Source organism: Pinus tabuliformis, chromosome 7 (assembly GCF_031772625.1).
Source record: "Pinus tabuliformis cultivar Carrire ecotype Pingquan chromosome 7, CPIR1, whole genome shotgun sequence".
Taxonomy (NCBI): Eukaryota; Viridiplantae; Streptophyta; class Pinopsida; order Pinales; family Pinaceae; genus Pinus; species Pinus tabuliformis.
In genome coordinates, this window is record NC_142293.1 from 323,504,959 (window position 1) to 323,520,074 (window position 15,116).

The following is a 15,116-nucleotide window of genomic DNA, read 5'->3' on the forward strand; positions in this document are numbered from 1 at the left end:
ATTAGGTAGACCAACCTACTTGGATCAAGCAAGCAACTCAACAAGGTTGGACAATGAATATTTTGGAGGCCACCAAGCATAGGGGTGTCATATTTTTTTTGGTGTAACCACAATACCATGTGGATTTTTGTAAGGATGACCATTTTGGATACTGATATAATCTATCTATGACTGATATAGATACTAATATAATATATCTGTATTTGTATTTGTAAATTTGAATTGTTTTTGGCACGATTGATTCTACGATCTTTCTCTTATAAACTGGCGTCCCTCCTCTATAAATGGGGAAGAAATTTTGATTTTATGTCCACATCTGCAACAGAATTGAGAATGCTTCAATTGTCTAGCAAGATCATTTGTCATCTGTTTATTATAAAAACATTCATTCTATCAAAAATAATTTTACATATACACCCAATATGCACCCAGCACTGTTTGGTTTAAATGCAGCATCTCATTTCTTGATCAGATGGTAATGAAATTAACGCACCAAATACAATGAATGCACCACTGTGGGATGCTTATGGATTGCCCCCTGTTAAAGTTCTGTCCAACTAAAGGATAAAAGGGAAACCAAAAACTAAAATTAAACCGATCCAACTCGAAGGCAATATTGATTCAGCTGGGCAGGAAATAGTATTTGACTCTAGACAGCTTAGAATTTTCATCAAGTAAAGCCTATAAGTTTGATTACTCGACTTTGCAAATCCAAATCGGTTATGTAGGTTGGAAACATATATAATCCATATCCCGAGAAGATAATGCACTCATTTTGATATTATTGATATCATTGGATATATAAAGAACCAATTAAATTCTTTAAATTGACTAATATGTAAAGCCTATTGACAGATCATTTATTAATAACACAATTACAAAATTAGGTTTCCAAAATTCATATCATATAACCTTGGGACAGGTCAAACAATGCTAAATTTTAGTTTACAACGAATATAGGACATTCTTTGAATGCTCTTAACCATGGACTCATAAGGTACTCCTGCCTCTCGGAAGAGGGAAGGACATCAAGCAATTTTCTTTGCCCGGCCGTGAGGAGCTGATGTTTCTTCTCTCCTTGGGTTTGCACCCTCAGGCTTCCTTGCCCACACAGGGGCTCGATCAGGTTCATAACGGTAATCATAAAAGAGCTCCTCACCAGATGCAATGCGTTCCTTTGCAAAAATACCCACTCTATGATCTCCAGCAACCATGATTACCTGCAAGTTGCACATATTAAAGCAATAAACATAACCGAATCTTCCTATGGTAATTTTTGTAGAAACGGTAATGCCATACTTGAGTGACAACAATACATACCTTTGCATAACAATTTGGAGTTGGAGAATGATTGGCAAACTTAAGTTTGTCTCCTTTCCGGTATGCGTCAAGAACAAACTGCAAATGCAAAAAACAAAGTCGACACAAAATTTTATCTGAGCGATCAATGATGAGAATATTTCTTAACGAAATACATCAAGGAAAACCAAGACAATTTTGTTATCCATGTATCAATAATTATTGCAGTTTAAATAGAGGAGGAATGACCTGTATGGATTCATTATTTATTACAGTTTAGTTTTCTGATGCAGAAAGAAAAAATGGGAATTTCTTTAACTTATAGGACTCATCGAAGTGGGCACGGTCTCTTACAATCCAACAGCTCCAAACAAAGCTTTAGTGTTTAGTATTTAAAAGGACATTCATCTAACTGTGGCATAACCCTAAATCTTAGAGGCAAGTATGTCATTTACGGAATTCGGGAAACATGTACACAATGTAATCCAACTGCTATATCTTTTGAAAGATGAGGCTGACCTAGATGAGAAGAAAAGACATACAAATGAAAGACAGATACTCACCTCATCATTTAAGTTAAAAAGAAACGTAGAGTCGTCGCGATCATAATTTTTTCCACGTTTATCAGCTTCTTTATCCGAAATTAATTCACATCTATGCGAGCTACTCACCTGATCATTTAAGTTAAAAAGAAACGAAGAATCCTCCCGATCATAAATTTTTCCACGTTTATCAGCTTCTTTATGTGAAATTAATTCACCAGTGTACTCTCCAAGGTACTCATGTTTGTTCACTGGATTCTGAAGCAAACATACCAAAATACTCTAAGACAGGCATTTGATTGACTGGATTAAGAAGAAAATACAAAGAATATAAACCAGCAATGTACGCAGGAAAATTGTCCTTGTTATTAGGAAATAATTCAAGATAAATTACCTTTAGAAATGCACCCCATCCAGCAACATTAGACTTTCCAAGCAGCACCTGGACATAAAATTTCATTACTCTAGAATTCATGCTACACAGCTATAGCATCCCTTTTGCATGAACATATGGTAAGCATATACTACATAATAAAGCATATAATGTCCATTATCATTGACAAAGTTGAAAGGAAAAACTAGATAAGAAAGATAAGCAGCAGAAAGACGTGGTACAAAGAAGATATCCTCTTCTGTGAAAAGCATTTAAATTCCTTCTCCATAACTATTATCTTGGACAACTTGCACCAGGGGTTGCAAACAAATTCACCTTAAAAGCTCTTGTCATGCATAACAACTGGTGTAAAACCATGATATATGTGAACCAATTTGAAAGGTCACCTTAAAAGCTCTTGTCATGCATAACAACTGATGTAAAACCAGGATATATGTGAACCAATTTGAAAGGCAAGACAATTAGGGGAAGTTCGTACTCGTTGCTGCTGCCTCAGAAGCAGCTTCATGTTTTTGCAGTCATTATTATTATCTCCTGTTTGTGGTGGATCAGTTCGATCCCCGCAACTGAAACAAAAAATTAAATCACTAGTTAATATGCCAACAAAACATGCTCACAATACTAAGTTCAAGTGTATCTGCTAGATGATAAAAAATAAAGGGAAAAGAAACTCCGCTAAAGTATAGAGAAGTACTGACCGCACAAAATTCCAGAGACCAAGCATAACAGAGAATTTTATTATAATATGCCATTTCAATAAATGAAAACAATCAGGTTGATATTGCAACGTCGGATTCTAGTTTTCCTAAAATGACATTAAAATAGAAGACAAGATTAGACAGACCTGCCTGACAAGCTTTGCAGATAACTTATAGAGACTATCGATGAATGGCCCAACCCATTTCAAATATTAAGAAAGCATTAAACTAAGCAACCGCACCAAACATTACAACCTTCCATGTCATCAGTTCAAAGACAATAGTTCAAAGACGAATGGAAAGTTTGGGCCATTCAAACATGGAAAACTTGGCCAAAAACCTAACTCTTCAAATGATAAATAACTCTGAGAAGGCTAGGCGGGCACTAGGAAGAATCCAGCTGCGTTTCAATTATTGTATCCTGGTTACATTGGACATCTCTAGACAATCATCGAATACTGAGTCTGGTTTTCCTAATAGTTATTTCCAACTTCCTTTTTAAGCTGGCCTACCATCGAAATAATAGATCAACCACCATTCTCAATGAAATACGGAGTTCTCATCTATTACAGATAGACCAATAACTTTCTTAAGCTCCAAATAAATATCATGATCAGTAGATATCTACAAAAAAACAGAAAAGATGCAGTTCATGAGAAAAATATCATACCCAACCCAACAGTTCCTACACACATCTAGGTCGCATTCACGCCCAGCTGCAAAGCAGGGGCACTGTCGGCTCCGGCATTGACTCTTAGCACAATGACAACCTCTGAAGCGGTTCTTGCAACTCTTTGAGCACCTGTACAAACAATCATAAAATGGTTGAATATAAGTGAACTGAAACAAACGTGCATACATAAATAAATAATCTGCATACAATGAAAATAGTTACAATGAGATAATCCAAAACATGCTAAGCACAATTCCCTAATTGAAGACCTACATGCTACAAACTCATCAACACAAGGGTGCATATTCACCACAGATATAAAATAAAAAATAAACAAACAAACAAACATCATTTAGCATAATATATGCACGTTAATGACTAAAGATATATAATGTTCACGATGGGAAGTATAGGATGAGAAACGAATGATCACCAAGAGAAACCAAATTCTATAGAAAATGAAGATGTTTTAAAACTAGTGAAGACTTTCCTTTCAAGACAAACAGTCACCAGCTCTTTCTGTTGCTGTACTTGACACCAACATCAAAATATCAAGAAATTTATGAGCATAAATTAATTTTTCCCAGAGCTGCAGATGATTTTCCTTTTTATGCGATCTCAGACATTGCTATCATCCTCACCACAGAATCTCCTGGAAAACCCGGCTCACTCAGATTCTTTAGTAATGTTAGCACCAAATTGACTTTGGCCATCCACAGTCATCTCTACTTGATATTTGTAATGAACCAAATATCTCTATACAAACAATGGATGGTAGCTTACTTGTCAGTAACAATGTTATCAGAACCAAACGAGAACCCACAAAAGGGCCAGTCTGACCAGTTCTAGGGCCATATCGGTCCATTGATGGTACAGACAGGAAATGGCTGATTTCATTCTAGAACTGCTCCTAAGTCGTCAAACCAGCCACTTCTGTACGATGTCGTACACCTGACTAGGGATCACTAAAACAATAACAGTGTAAACAAAAAACTGAACGTTGTAATTAATGGTAATATTAAATTTCTAAAAAAAAGATGAAGGAGAATGTCAACTTTTACTTAAATTTTCAACATTGTCATTAATTGTTTCATGATGTTTTAAAGTGTTTCTAACCTCATTGGAATTCATATGGAGAAAGTAATAAATTAGATCCCATTCAAAATTCAGCAAGCTAAACAGTATTCAGGATTTCAGGATTGGCAAGATTGCTATATTTCCACTATATTCTATCATATATGAGGGTATATGACGAGCACTAAATGCACCAAGCCCACTATGTACCTCGATGTTGATGGCATTGATTATTGAACTCCTCTATCATGACCCCAGTAAAAATGTACCCTTCACTCAAGCAAAATCACTGATTAGGCATATCAAGCTTTTTCTATCTTATTTTAATGCTTTAGAGGGTGATTTTGATGAAGATCCCAATATAGGCAATCATTTTGATGATATATAGTTATTAGCATGATTTTTTTGGACTTTAGAGGCCTATTTAAAGCCCTCTTTGTTTATGTGTTTTGATGATTTTTTTGGACTTTAGAGGCCTATTTGAAGCCCTCTTTGTTTATGTGTTTTGTTCATATATGAATTGCACACAAAACTATTTTGATTATATGCACCTTTGCTTTACACGAGACAAGCTTTGCATATTTGTGTATAATGGTTTTGATTCATATGGATGCACATGAATATATATGTTGTTTTTCAAAATTTGAATATTTTATGTATATTTTGGTCAACCGGTTTTGTGATTTGTTTTTTCCCAGTTCGAATTTGGTTCAGGTTTTTGGGGTTAGGGCCATCCAATTCGATGACCAGCCCAATTCTGATAACGTTGCTGAATAGGCTATCTCTAGTTCATGTTTGTAAGGGACCAAATATGTCTATACCACCATTGGATAATGGTGTGTCTGAATATTATATGATAATCATTAAATTGATGTTATAAAATCTACAACTCGTAGTGATGGGTATGATAAGTATATCAATATATCCTTTACTTCTATCACAATTCATTCATTCTTGTCTCACAATTTGTTCATAATTATGATGTTTTTGATTATGATTATATATGTTGAAGCTAACCCAGGCCTATAGCAACTTTTGTCCTCCTTTAATCACTTTCCTATAAGAAATCTATTTATCAAATAAGGGACAGATAATTATATGTGGACAAGTTATACTATTACTGGACAACAGCCATTACTTGATCAATTACATTGTTCTGGACAGTAGGAAATCTTTAGCCCATTTCAGTTTCCCCTTTTAATATATCCAAATCCATAACCTTCATCAGTTTACCCTTTTAATATATATTCTTTACGTAACTCTTTCTGAACTTATGGTTTCATTGAAAAGCTTAATGTAAATTCATATTTGGCTGGTTCATTAGATTCTACTAGGGATTTCATGGTTTTGGTTCATTTTCTCCCAAAGTTCTCTGGAAAGCTAGTTGACTTTTCCTCCCATTTTTCTCAACTCTTTTTCATCATCGTTCTCCTGGTCTTTTCTCCCTAACTCTTTTTCAATCTACTTTTGCTTTTGTTTTCATGGTTTTACTAGCCAATTCTCACTTAGCATGTACATTTTCATTTATACAGTATTGCATCTACTTTTGCATTATTTTTTTCCACTTAATACTTTGATACATATGTATAACAGAACTTGATTGGCATTCCTCACTTAGACTCGATATTGTTGTTCCAACAATCCACAAAGTTAAGACTGTCCATGCACAGAAAATCTAAGTCAGCCTTGCTAACACTAATGATATCACAGCTCAACTCATGAGCTTTGCAATGTTTTTTAATTTCCCCAATACCAGATCTGATTTAATGTTCCCAGAAATATTTTATACCCAGAAATTAATTAAACCAGTTTCTGGTTTGCTGAATAAAAAAATGCACTGGTATTTTTACAACAAAAATGCAGCAGAAGCTCAAGTATAAAATCAATTACACAGCAGAAATTTCAAATCCTCCAATTTACTCTTCACTTCTATTACTCACAATAAATAAGGGCTCCATTACAGGAAAAATGGCCCACAGAGAAACACAAAATGTGCACAACAATTAGTACGGACTCAGCCTCCATTCAATCTTCCTTCTCTGGATTTTTCTCCACTGCTGCAACACTTCCTTTCTCTTTAGCTCGGTGTATCATACTCCCTCTTGTGTCTATCTCCTATCCTTAGCCTTGCTTTTATAATTTCACTTTGAGCTAAACCCCTAACCCTAATCTCCAAAGTGATGGATGGCTAGAATTAATTCCTAACCCACTTGAGATCAATGGTTTAGATTAAAACAAATTCATTAAAGTAAATAATTTACTTTTCCATAGTTTTTTTAGCTCGATAGCCAACATAATTAATTACGTGTTTTTCCTCAGTTAGACTTAGGCTAAATTACAAAAGCAACTTAATAAATTGAGAAAGTATGCTAAGGAGACTTTGGACAACTCCTGCATGCTTGACATCTAGCCAATGTAGAAGTACCAGTCCACTGCTACAAGCATTGAGAGAATGTACAAATGCATGGACAGATGTTGACTTCCTTGCAATGTAAAAGTATGAATTCAAACAGCAAGGATCAACTCTAGAGTTACTTCTTTGTGAACAACAATGGTTGGAACTCCAGTTGCCATCACGAAATGCACAAGCGTATGAGGTAGATCATCCACTGTAGGCACTGCAAATAAACTTGGTACTTGCTCAATTAAATTTCAAAAGGGATGTTTATTATACCATGTGGTTTAAGTTTAAACTAATAAGGTTTAGCAGAAAGACTTAAAAAACCCGTGTTACCAAGACTAGAGTATACAGCTTGAATGACAAATAGTGACAGATCTTGCTTTCATTTCTACAAAAGAAAGGATATTCTATGTCTTACCCACAATATTTTTCACAGCAAGTCCCATTTCGGAGGCAAGGGCATTGCTTTCCACATGTCAGTTGACAACCACATGGTGTATATTGTCTACATGGCTGTCCTTTTCCATCTGCAATTCTTTTCCTGATTGATGGATGACCAGCAGACTTGCATGTGTACTTAAACCTGCGCACTCTACCTTTTCTACGCCAAAATCTTGCTCTTGTCCGAACTTCTGACTCCTGCTAAAAGTTAGTTTTAATATAATCTTTGTATAAAATAAAACAGGCATCAACAAACAAGTTCTCAGTAAAATTAAGGGAAAATTAAGACCAACTAACCAGAATATCACCACAATCAGTCTTCCTGCTACCATCGGAGTGGAGTGTTGATACATCCCCAACTCCATGCTGTATTGCAGATACATTGTGGGACATGTATTCAGCGATCTCTGAACACGTTCTAAGGCCACTTAATAAATTCCGTGCTATCAGGCAACTGTAGGGACAAAATAATAAATATTATTCCCTAGATATTGCACAAAAATAGTGTGAAACACTGAAAAGCAACAAGAACCACAGAACACCGGTAAAAGTTGGTAACCAAAATTTCCAACAATACAGAATAAACTCTGCAATGGTTATAAAAAAGGAATTGAGAACAACAGAATAAATAAAGCAAGCTAAAGAGATGATGAATTATCATTATGTAGATATACCATACTGACAGTCATCATAAGTCGCGATTAGTGAGTTCAAATATAAGTGTAACCACAGCTCTGTTAATAGAAAATGATGGGACCAGAAAACTTTAGAATGCTTGTACCACAATGCATAACTGCAGTTAACTGATTGTTGTTTATATACAGATTTTTATTCCATATATTTATCAGCTGAAATTGAAAAACATGTGAGGACTTTATATTGTAAATACTAATTTGTATCGCTACTCGGTGTGAAGGCTTCCTCTAGCTGAAATTGAAAAACATGTGAGGACTTTATATTGTAAATACTAATTTGTATCGCTACTCGGTGTGAAGGCTTCCTCTAAAAGTATAGATAGGAAAACATGAATCCTTTCACATTTTTCATTTTAGTTGCTTTATGTGATATACAACTACACCAGTGTAGTTATTTAAATTAAATGGCTGGTAAATGCAGATAAGCATCAATACATAAATAACATCAAAACACTTGCTTTACGTTCCTTGCTAAAATTTTAAAAATCATAAAACTAATTAAATTATTCTTCTTATTATTATTATAAAAATAATTAATATATATATATATATATATATATATATATAAAACAAGATGCTTAACCATGGAGATTTACCCTCACTTTACTATGGAGATTTTTAATCTGTAAATAGGCTTTGTTACAATACAATAGACCAATAGTATGGCTTATGAATACCACGTACCCAAAAAACCGTAACTCACTTCGTATTACACTTGTTCATGTGACATTTTTTTAATTAATCAGTTTAATTAAAGGGAAAAAAATGCATAATTACTTTGGAGATAAATTTCAACCGTTGATTTATGTATACTATTATGAATATTCTAAAATATTCCATGGAGGTTAAATCTCCGTCATCCACCTAATAATTATTGATAGTTAAATTAAAATTCTAGAAATCTTCTTCAAAAATACACACCTATTGGCATAATACTGGGCCAATAAAGTCACTAGATCCTTAATTCAAAATTTCAACAATACCATGAATGATTTCAATATTTCTCAATATGTCTGCAATAATTTACTTGATCGAGGGAATGGATGTTCAAGTACAACACCTCAATAGTGTTTACAATCTAATGTAAAACTCGTGTTCATATAAGTGACTAATAAATTGAGAATTAGATATTATTAAATAAAGTGGTTAGGTTGCACCAATCACACAACGACCAAGTAAATGACATAAAAAGGGATCAACCCCATCGTATCAATTGATTTCACCGTAATAACAGAATATACTTTTATATGAGTCCATTTCTAATCATGTCTGCATCTTTCTCGTGATGCTTAAAAGTTTAACATGGTATCACTTTGATACCAAATCCTATTTCTAATCATGTCTGCATCTTTCTCGTGGTGCATAAAAGTTTAACATGGTATCACTTTGATACCAAATCCTATGAGCCTGCAACTTATGGAGTCCATGACAAATGAGGAAGATTGTGTATCTACAGAGGACAAAAGGGAACTCTAATTAACGTTGTGTAAAACAAGAACATTGAGTGGAGTATAGGAGTCCATGACAAATGAGGAAGATTGTGTATCTACAGAGGACAAAAGGGAACTCTAATTAACGTTGTGTAAAACAAGAACATTGAGTGGAGTATAGATGCAAGCAGAGAGATGTGATTTCCGCTATTTAGTCTACAAGCACAAAAGATCTAAGTTATCAGGATTTGGATACGGATCTGTATTTGTTTCATTTTTGGAAAGCCAGGATTTGGATACGGATCTGTATTTGTTTCATTTTTGGAAAGCCAGGATTCAGATACGACAAGGAAAGGGCAACTATGATTAATATAAATATATTTTGATAATAAATATTCTGATATTAATGTCCAAATTTATTGTGATCACTACCCATCAACAACAATAGATTTTATATTATTATTATTATTATCCAATTTTAAAGTCACAGCCAAGCTAAACACCAAATTGGTGTATGAAACCCCCTTGTTTGTGGGACAAGAGATTTGACTACTAAGCCTACGAAGGCATACATACTCTACCCCTCTAGTTTTGAACCTATGACCTCGTAGGAGAAAACACATGCTCTTAACCATCAAGCACACTCAAGCTGCATTGTGTCGACAAATTTTATAAAAAAAAACATATAATACTTCATAATTAAAATAGCATTACTTATTTTATAAAAAATAAATTATAAACTATAATATATTACAAAACTATTTAAATGATAAATAATAATAATTTAATACACATATTACATTATATGAATTAAATAATAAGCTTATAATCTATAAAAATTCAATATAAAATATAATCTACATATTTTAAAACTTATACATAACAATTTGATATATTTTAAATACTTTTAATTTATAATATATATGGAAAATAAAATAGCAAATTTTTTATATTTTGAATAATTAATTTATAATATATATACATCAGAAAATTATTTTATAAAATTATAATATTTTATAAAATAAAATAAATAAAGTGTAACATATTTAAAAGTTTTAATTAAATTAATGTAAATAAAATATAGCGTAGCTAAAAAGTATAATTAAATTAATATAAATAAAATATAGCGTATTTATAATTAAATTATAATATTATAACATATCTAAACTATAAACACCATATTTTATAAGATTTCTAAACAAATAACCATGTAACTTTCCGAGTTCTTTTATAAGAAGTAAATAAAATATAACAGACTTATAAAGTTATAATTAAATTAATGTAAATAAAGTATAACATATTTATAATTAAATTAATATCATAACATATCCAAAATACAAACACCATGTAACTATATGATTTCAAATGTGCGAAACTTCATATGCCGGGCGGATAAATAAAAACCCAGTATCGGCGTCATACTACCAAGTCTGTAAATCCCAAAACCAATGATATTAATACCAATCGCATACATCTTGGCTGTCTTATTCGCTGAACGTGCACGTGCTGTTTGACCTACTCCAAACCTGACTCTCAGAGTCGCGGCATTCGAGATCATCAACAAAATCAAAGAAGCAGTGAAAGCCAAATGCAGCGGAGTAGTTTCTTGCGCTGACATCCTGGCTTTAACAGCGTCATACGCTGTATCTATGGTGATTCCCTGACTTCAAAACTCCATTAAACATCTTAAATACCTATATGGATCCATAACCAGATTCGGCACATCTTTACATCTTTGAAGTTAGCTAAATGCTCTTACAGCTCCTCGCAATCTAAGTGCTATTGATTTCCAAACTCTTATATTGTTAGTGTTCAGTTTTTAGGATGAACACTATGGTGGCCATGGTGGCAATGAGGTGAGTGTGACAATTATTTCAAGACCTACTCAAAAAGAAACTCCGAAAATCGAACTTCAGCCAAGGCTATAGGAGTATCATGTTGAGGTTAGAGTGCAATGCATTGTCGACTTCTAGCAAACTGCCAGGTCAAAACATTACCAAGAAGAAAGAAAGAAAGAAATTATTTTAAGGTCCACGAGGCTAAAGAGAGCCTATGGGACAGATTGCTTTTTCATTTGCTTGATGTATTCGGCCCTTTTTTTTGTGAAGCTTCACAATAAATGCTCCCGTCTTTTCGACAAACCCCTCGTTAAATAGATTATCCCAAGAGCTAGCTACCAGCGTATCTGCATAACTTTCCCTGTTGTCTTTGAAGGCCTCACATTCTAAAATGAAATGTTTTTTGTTTCCACTTTTCCGGAAGAACAAAAAATGCATACCCTTTCCTCCCACACTTCCTTTGGCCTTTTCCAGCGCCCTGTTTCACAACGGAGTTGATGAGAATTAGGCCTTAACTGAGCAATAAGAATTTTGGCTCTCCAAGAGATATTGGCCTCTATGTATGCTTTTGGTTGATGATTATGAGTGGGATTAAACACTTCAATATAGTAATTTTTCTTTCTTCCTAGCTCCTTCTCCCAAGTACGTTTGTGGAACTTTTCCATAACAAAATCTTTTATCTCTTTGTTGTTTATGGGGCACGCGTTCAAGCAAATATCCCATTTACTAAACCATTTGTTATTTTGTTGCATCCAAGTTTTTTTGCTCTTGCACAATCTATCATTAAAGACAACCTTAGGCCATCTACCCTCTTCCATTTGCTCAATTTTTTTTAAATAACTTATGACTCGCACCATAGCAATTGCTTCAATAGGAGCAGCCCCTGTTTCACTTAACAAGATATCATAAGGCACTGCACTTTTAATCTTAAATTTGTTTGTAATCAAACGCTTCTGAATTTTCTCAATTTGTCTCCACTGCATGTCGGAAGTACTGATAGCCCACAGTTCACAACCATATAGAATCACTGGAATCACTAGAAGCCCAAAAAGAGTTTGAGTGGTCTTCCAGTCCCATAACTCTACCTCTCTACACCTATTTTGAAAAGCATAAAATGCTTTCCAACCCCCCAAAGTTCTTTTCTTTCTACAACCATTCCAGCTTAGATTTTTGTTGAAGTCAACTCCGAGGTATTTGTATTCCGCAACTTCTTCCAGAATGTTGCCTTCAAAGTAGAACTTATGTTGATTATGTTTTCTTTTCTTAGAGAAGACCACTACTTTCGTTTTGCTGATATTGACTTGCATCCCCACACTTCTACAAAAATGCTCAAGGGATAGTAAGTGCTCTTGCAAACCAAGCGCCGATTTAGCAATCAGAATAAGGTCATCTGCATACAAAAGAAGCCTTATAACAAACTTGCACAAATAGATACCATCACCCCCTTGCGAATTTAACCACTCCTCAAGCTTGTCGATATATAAACCAAAAAGGGTAGGAGACAGTGGGCAACCTTGCTTGACCCCGATATCGCTTCTAAAACTTTCAGAAATACCTGCCGAAGTTCTAATTTTGACTTTCACCTCTTCATACAGCCTATGCACAGCTGCTCTCAAATGTTTAGGAACCCCAAGTTCCTCCATTCTTTGCCAAAGTTTATCCCTAGGAACCGAGTCAAACGCTTTTCTGAAATCAACAAAGCAACAAAAGACTTCTTCCTTATTCTCCCAAACTTTTTCAATGATGTGCCTTAAAGTTATGCAATGATCAACTGTTGAATGCTTAGGTCTAAAACCTGCTTGCCCTTTAGCACGCTTATTTCTTTCTTCTGCCCACTTGCTAATTTTGTTTTCTAGCATGCTTCCAAATAGCTTTGCAAACAAAGGGTTTATCATGATGGTCCTATAATTGGAGGGATTATTGATGTCACCGCTCTTGAAAAGAGGTATTGCCAGACTAGTTGTCCAATCTGTGGGGAGCCCTTGTTGTATGATGTTGTTGAAGATTTTTGTAATGTGAGGTGCAAGGATCTTTGAGCCCCACTTTAGATATTTTGCTTGGAGTTCATCTAAGTCTTTTGCTTTTCCAACACCCAACTTCTTGATACCCATCTCTACCTCTTGTACCATGAAGAGTTTAGTATCCGTGTTGACCAAGGGGGGAGGGTCAACCTTGGGAACCTGCTCATAGAGTTGTCTTGCATAGTCAAACCATTTAGAAGCTGTAATATTATTTCCAATTTGTATCTTTTTCGGTTGGAGCTCCTTCCAGAATAATTTGGGATTATTTTTCCCAAGGAAGATTAGTTCTTCCCTCCTTGAAACCATGAAATCAGCCTTAAAAACTCGTTAAAGATATTTTCACTCGTTAAAAACTGTTTTCTAGCGTATCCAACTGAATCCGTATCCGAATCTCTGATCCGGGATCCGCGAATCCATTTGCCAGGGTGGACGGATCCGGTAACATATCTATACAAGAGTTTGCATAAAGTGAACAAGTGTTGACTTTTAGGTATAAAAGTGAACAAGTGTTTGCGGACTTTTAAGGTATATAAAATATAGGTCGTAGATCCACATTTGTAAACATTTTGAGGAAACAACCCCAGCAAAACCTTACCATAGACACATATACACAAGTCATCAAGTCCCTGGGTCATTCATTTCAGTATATGCACAAGTTCAAGACAGGTAGAAAAGTTTACATAGCAGCCAAGACCATTTCCCCTGAGGAGATATGACAGCGATAAAATGCCACTTTCAAACAGAAAGCACAGGCACTAACTGCATATTCAAGGAAGAGCATTTATTAGTATAGACGTCACAGATATACCTAAAGGGAAAAATAGTCTGTGACACAATGGCCTAGTTTCTATAGTGAGGTGTCTACAAGCATTCTACTCTTTCAGTAATCAGCTCAACAACAATCATAAAAAGAACAAAAGTATCCATAGTGAATACATATATAATCATTGGCAGCTTTTATTCTTGAAATAAGAGGGGCAGAAACAGAAAACCATTCTTGAGAAGGCCATATACACATTTTTTTCTTTTTGAGAACATGTTTCAGATATCATTCAGTTCATAGGAGATCAGATATGGACTATTTCCTTTGGGAAATATTTTAAAAATTGGTAATGCCAATGACACAAAGGCAACAAATGATGGTGAGAACGTGAATTTTTATTCTGAGTGGTTGAATTTCAAAACAGAAAGAAATTCGAGAAGGTTTAACTCAATATGGATTGTTGTCCAAGTGATTCTGGAATTCACTAATTACACTTCAAAAGTTTGGGATCTCAGAAATTCAGAGAATTGCAGTGTTTCAGGAGTTTGGGAATTCAGAAATACAACTATTATGAGCGTGATGAGAGGGCTAGTGGAATGCCTGCATGATTTCAAACTATGGAGGAGTGGACGTTACTTGAGATGAGAATAATTTTTCATTTTGTGTTTTCGTTTGAATTCTCAAGGCTTAGAGAACCAGCACAGTGCATGATAACATGGACACGATGTTAGAAAAGGAGTACCAACAAGAAGTGTTCCTTAAAGTTAATGAGACTATAGGAGAGATAAAGTCATAAAGTGACTTTATAAGACATGACAGTTATAAAGTGACTTTATAAAATATAAAG

General features: G+C 34.5%; 1 protein-coding gene across 5 annotated transcripts in view; it reads right to left on the reverse strand.

Annotated features, from left to right (window-relative positions):
* Positions 1–800: 800 nt before the first annotated feature.
* LOC149247234 (histone-lysine N-methyltransferase CLF-like) overlaps positions 801–15,116 on the reverse strand; it is a 180,653-nt gene continuing 166,337 nt past the window's right edge. For 2 of the 5 annotated variants that reach the window (XM_089458157.1, XM_089458156.1), the window contains exons 11-18: positions 7,820–7,976; positions 7,500–7,723; positions 3,604–3,735; positions 2,714–2,801; positions 2,236–2,283; positions 1,863–2,099; positions 1,321–1,398; positions 801–1,220 (exon numbers count right to left, since the gene is read on the reverse strand). In XM_089458157.1, the coding sequence (XP_089314283.1) occupies positions 1,029–1,220; positions 1,321–1,398; positions 1,863–2,099; positions 2,236–2,283; positions 2,714–2,801; positions 3,604–3,735; positions 7,500–7,723; positions 7,820–7,976 (1,156 nt within the window). In that variant the 3' untranslated portion in view covers positions 801–1,028. The remainder of the gene's footprint in view (positions 1,221–1,320; positions 1,399–1,862; positions 2,100–2,235; positions 2,284–2,713; positions 2,802–3,603; positions 3,736–7,499; positions 7,724–7,819; positions 7,977–15,116) is intronic. The other 3 variants (XM_089458158.1, XM_089458159.1, XM_089458160.1) reach the window with 3 other exon arrangements.